General features: G+C 48.2%; 1 protein-coding gene across 1 annotated transcript; it reads left to right on the forward strand.

Annotated features, from left to right (window-relative positions):
• The first annotated feature begins 288 nt into the window (after positions 1 to 288).
• On the forward strand, positions 289 to 4,280 carry LOC118750531. Its single transcript, XM_036485244.1, has 2 exons — positions 289 to 3,917; positions 4,112 to 4,280. Exons 1-2 carry the CDS (start codon positions 289 to 291, stop codon positions 4,278 to 4,280), a joined length of 3,798 nt encoding a protein of 1,265 aa, XP_036341137.1.
• Positions 4,281 to 4,469: the final 189 nt, after the last annotated feature.

Consider the following 4,469-nt stretch of genomic DNA (forward strand, 5'->3'; position numbering starts at 1 on the left):
GAAGACGTTTGTTTTATTTTGGCCCTCGCGCAACTATCTTTGCAACAAATTTTTATTTCACTTTTCCGAGTTGCTACAACGAAGGCGTATATAGCAGTGAACTGCGAGAAGCAGCAAAGGAGCCCTAGCAGAAATATAGGCAGGCGTGTGCAGCAACTGGAGTGCCGGTAAGTGTATCTGAGGAGGATTAGGGTTTTAGATAGGTCAATTGGGAGCGTTGAGTAGGCAGTGTCGTACAATAGGGAATAGCCGAGCAATTACATGCCAACCACACGTTCAGCATCCAAAATGGCGGACAGCGAAAACGAAGACCTCGAACTTACCATTCGAGAACATACTACAGCCGCTAACCAAGCAAGTACCGCAAGTGTAACGGTGCAGTTAAACGCAATGATGGAGGAAATACGTATTTTGAAAGCAGCTTTAAGTCAGCAGCAGAATAACGCAACATCGACAGCAGAGACGAATAGCGAAAGGGAGGGCATGCCAAGCAACACATTAGCAGCTGCGGTTAGTGAACTGAACCGCGCTCTATCGCATGTACCGGCACAGCCTGTGACCAGGCTGTATGACTTGCCCGAATTCGATGGTCGTCCAGAAGACTGGCCCATGTTTAGGGAAGCGTTTTCTGCCACAACCGAAGAGTATCGATATACTGAGCGGCAGAATATGATTAGGTTGCAAAAGGCACTGAAAGGAAAGGCAAGGGAGACAGTTGAGTGTCTGCTTATACACAGTGGCAATGTTAATCGAGTTATCGAAACTTTAAAGGAACGGTTTGGGAGGCCAGAGCTTCTCGTCAAAAGCCAAATCGCTCGTATTCGCAACGTTCCAAATATTCCCGAGAGTAGAATAGATCTTATAATTCCCTTCTCCACAAAAGTACAAAATTTGGCTTCTTTCCTTAGTGCAGCTGAATGCGACCACCACCTTAGCAATCCAATTTTAATGGAAGAGCTTGTATCCAAGCTGCCAGTGCAGCGCAAGTTGGCATGGGCCAGACATTCCTTGACCATACAACCGCGGCCAACTATTCAGCATCTTAGCGAGTGGTTGCAAGAAGAAGCACGCGTTGCTAGTAGTGTTTGCATCAACGTGGTCGAACCGCATCGACAAACAGATCCAAGATCGGAGAGGCGTCCGAGATTTTTTCATGCAACTGAAACGCAAGAGTTGCATGGAAACGAGTGCAGTATGTGTTCCGGGAGTCACGAGCTCGAACGTTGCAGTCAGTTTTTAGACCTTCCACATAAGCAAAAATGGCGTTTTGTTCGCGAAAGACGTCTGTGCTTTAATTGTTTGAAATCTGGGCATCGAGGCGGTTCATGTCGTCGCAAACACCAATGTGACAATGTGAGGTGCGACAAAAAGTGGCACGCAATCCTACACGAGCCTCGATGCTCACGAGAAGAGCAAAGCCAACAAATACCGCGCATATTAACGAATGCGGAAGCACTTCCCTGTAACCAAAGGCTCTTGTTTAAAAGTAAGTCAGTCGATTGCTACGCACTTCTTGGTGAAGGGTCATCAATAAGTTTGGTGAATGAGAAACTCGTTACTCAGATTGGCATAACAGGGTCTAAAAAAGAATTAACCTTGCAGTGGTTCGGCAATAATACGGCAACTGAGTCGTCAATGACATTAAACATGGAAATATCGGGTGTAGGTCAAGGACACAAACGGTTTCCTCTGCTCAATGAGAGAACTGTAAAGAACCTGCAGCTACCGCGGCAGACGCTCCGAATCTCGGAACTCCACGTAAGACAACGACACCTGAAGAGGCTGCCTATAGAAGGGTACACTGGCGTGACGCCAGATCTGCTGATAGGGTTAGATAATGTGCATCTAGGCATAGCTAAGCGTATTGCCGAGGATGGTCATCGGGGCCCGGCTGCAGTGTTGACCAAGCTAGGCTGGGTGATTTACGGTCCAATGGGATACGAGAACGTAGCGAGACAGCAAGTACTTTTGGTGCGAGAACACGCCGCAGATAAAACGCTCGAGGATGAAACCATCGACGAGTTAGTCAAGAACTTTATAATAAGCGATGACTTGAGTGCGTCACCTACTGTCAAACATGTTGAGCCACAGGAAGAGGTAAGAGCACGCGCCATATTAGAGAATACTACAGTTCGTATAGGCGATCGCTTTGAGACGGGGTTGCTTTGGAGAACCGATGAAGATATACCGGAGTACACGCGGGGAATGGCGGAGAGAAGACTTCTAGCGCTCGAACGGAGATTTAAATGCAACGCAGAATTGAAGCACGAGTATATCAAAACGATGAGGCACTACTTAGCGAAGGGATATTCCAGGAAACTCACGAAAGAGGAAACGCTGACAAAACACCCACGGATATGGTATCTTCCCCACTTTGGCGTTTACAACCTAAATAAGCCGGGAAAAGTACGCCTCGTATTCGACGCAGCAGCACAAGTCTCCGGAAGATCGTTGAACTCCTACCTGCTTAGCGGTCCAGATATGGGTAAACCAATGCTAGAGGTGCTTATGAAATTTAGACAAAAACCCATAGCCGTCAGCTCCGACATCGAAGAGATGTTTCATCAGGTGGTAGCACGTGCGGAAGATCAACCGGCGCAAAGGTTTCTGTGGAGGGAGAAGCCTGATGAAGAAATCGTGGAGTACTCCATGCGCCTAATGACTTTCGGAGCAACATGTTCTCCTTGTGCCGCACAATTTGTGAAAAATAAGAATGCGCTTGAGTTTTCTGAGGAATTCCCTGATGCCGTCAATGCGATTTTAAACAACCATTATGTGGACGATTTCGTTCATTCCTTTGCAGACGAGGAAGAAGCCGTGCGAATAGCGAATCAAGTGCGATGCATTCACCAAAAAGGCGGATTCAACCTAAAAGGGTTTATATTGAATTCACGAATGGTGCACGATGCTTTAAACGGAGGCCACGACTTCGGTGTACAGAAAGGTTTCGACAAATCTAATGCAGGCTATCCGAAGGTTTTAGGGATGCGGTGGGACACGGAGTATGATGAGCTCAAGTTCGTTCTCGCTTTCGGTCGCGTCGATGAAGACCTGTTGCAAGGCAAACGGGCCCCCACTAAGCGGGAGCTATTACGCGTCACCATGTCTGTTTTCGACCCCTTTGGCTTTGCAGCGGAATACGTACTTAAGGCGAAGTTGCTACTGCAAACGGTCTGGCGAGCGAGAACTGATTGGGATGATGAAATTCCCGTGGAGGCGCAAAAGCTCTGGAGGACATGGCTAAACATATTACATCATGTGGACAACATCAAGGTTCCGCGCTGCTATGGTACATTCTTTACAACAGGAGTTGTGGAGCTCCATGTATTTGCCGACGCAAGTGAGATGGCATTCGCCGCTGTGGCGTACTGGCGAATCAGCAATGGGCGTGACGTGAACGTTGCAATGGTAGCCGGAAAGACGGAATGTGCACCTCTCAAGCTCACGACTATTCCAAGATTAGAACTGCAGGCGGCAGTACTGGCCTCTCGACTTCGGAAAATGCTGTTGAGTTCTCACGACACCAAGCCGTCACGTGTGGTGATGTGGACAGATTCGAAGACAGTCCAAGCGTGGATAGCTTCCGACCACAGAAGGTACAAGCCCTACGTAGCCCATAGGGTTGATGAAATTCTAGATGTTACTAATCAACTCGAGTGGAGATGGACTCCAGGCGCTCTAAATCCAGCAGACTTTGGTACGAGACTACAAAGCAGCTCGCGTGAATGCTCCTGTCTTTGTGGCCCAGACTTCTTGAGAAAAGACGAGTCATTTTGGCCCAGGCTTGATGCTGTCGATGGAACTCGTGAAGAATTACGGGCCAAGTATGAGGTATTCCTCGTCTCGCTGGACGAGGACATACTGCAGAAGTACTCATCGTTCCCACGACTCACAAGAATAGTCCCCTACTTGCGAAGGTTTGTGTACAACAGCTCCAACACACCAGAGAAGCGACTGTACGGTTCGTTGACGGTGAGGGAACTTAGAGATGCCGAACTTCTAGTCATCCGTATCGCGCAGCGGAGTGCATATGCCGATGAGTGCGCTATACTGAGGGGAGGTAAGCAATTAAACGCAAGTAGTAAACTTTTTAGATTGTCGCCAATGATAGACGACGTCGGCATAATTCGAGTGAATGGTCGTCTTCAAAACGCGTACGCCATTCCTCAACACACACGTCAACCCGTAGTATTGCCTCAACGACACCACGTGACCAACCTAATCATCGACTTGTATCATCGCATATGGAAGCATCAGAATCAAAACACGATCATAGCTGAATTACGCCGCAAATACTGGATACCTCACATTCGCGAAGAAGTGCGAAAGGCAGGAAGAAGATGTCTGTCATGTCAGAGGGAACGGGCAAGGCCCGAAATACCACAAATGGGACAACTACCCGAAGATCGTCTCACGCCCTTTGTTCGTCCGTTTTCGTATGTGGGGCTAGACTATATGGGACCGTTCAT

The sequence above is a fragment of the Rhagoletis pomonella genome, unplaced genomic scaffold, assembly GCF_013731165.1.
Source record: "Rhagoletis pomonella isolate Grant_MI unplaced genomic scaffold, Rhpom_1.0 Rhpom_scaffold_00290, whole genome shotgun sequence".
In the NCBI taxonomy this organism is placed as follows: Eukaryota; Metazoa; Arthropoda; class Insecta; order Diptera; family Tephritidae; genus Rhagoletis; species Rhagoletis pomonella.

What these genes read in the sequence shown, in the direction of transcription:
- LOC118750531 (XM_036485244.1), top strand. Translation starts at nt 289, where the DNA reads ATGGCGGACAGCGAAAACGAAGACCTCGAACTTACCATTCGAGAACAT. An exon ending in ATAGTCCCCTACTTGCGAAG is followed by an intron (nt 3,918 to 4,111) that starts GTTTGTGTACAA and finishes CGCCAATGATAG; the next exon opens with ACGACGTCGGCATAATTCGA.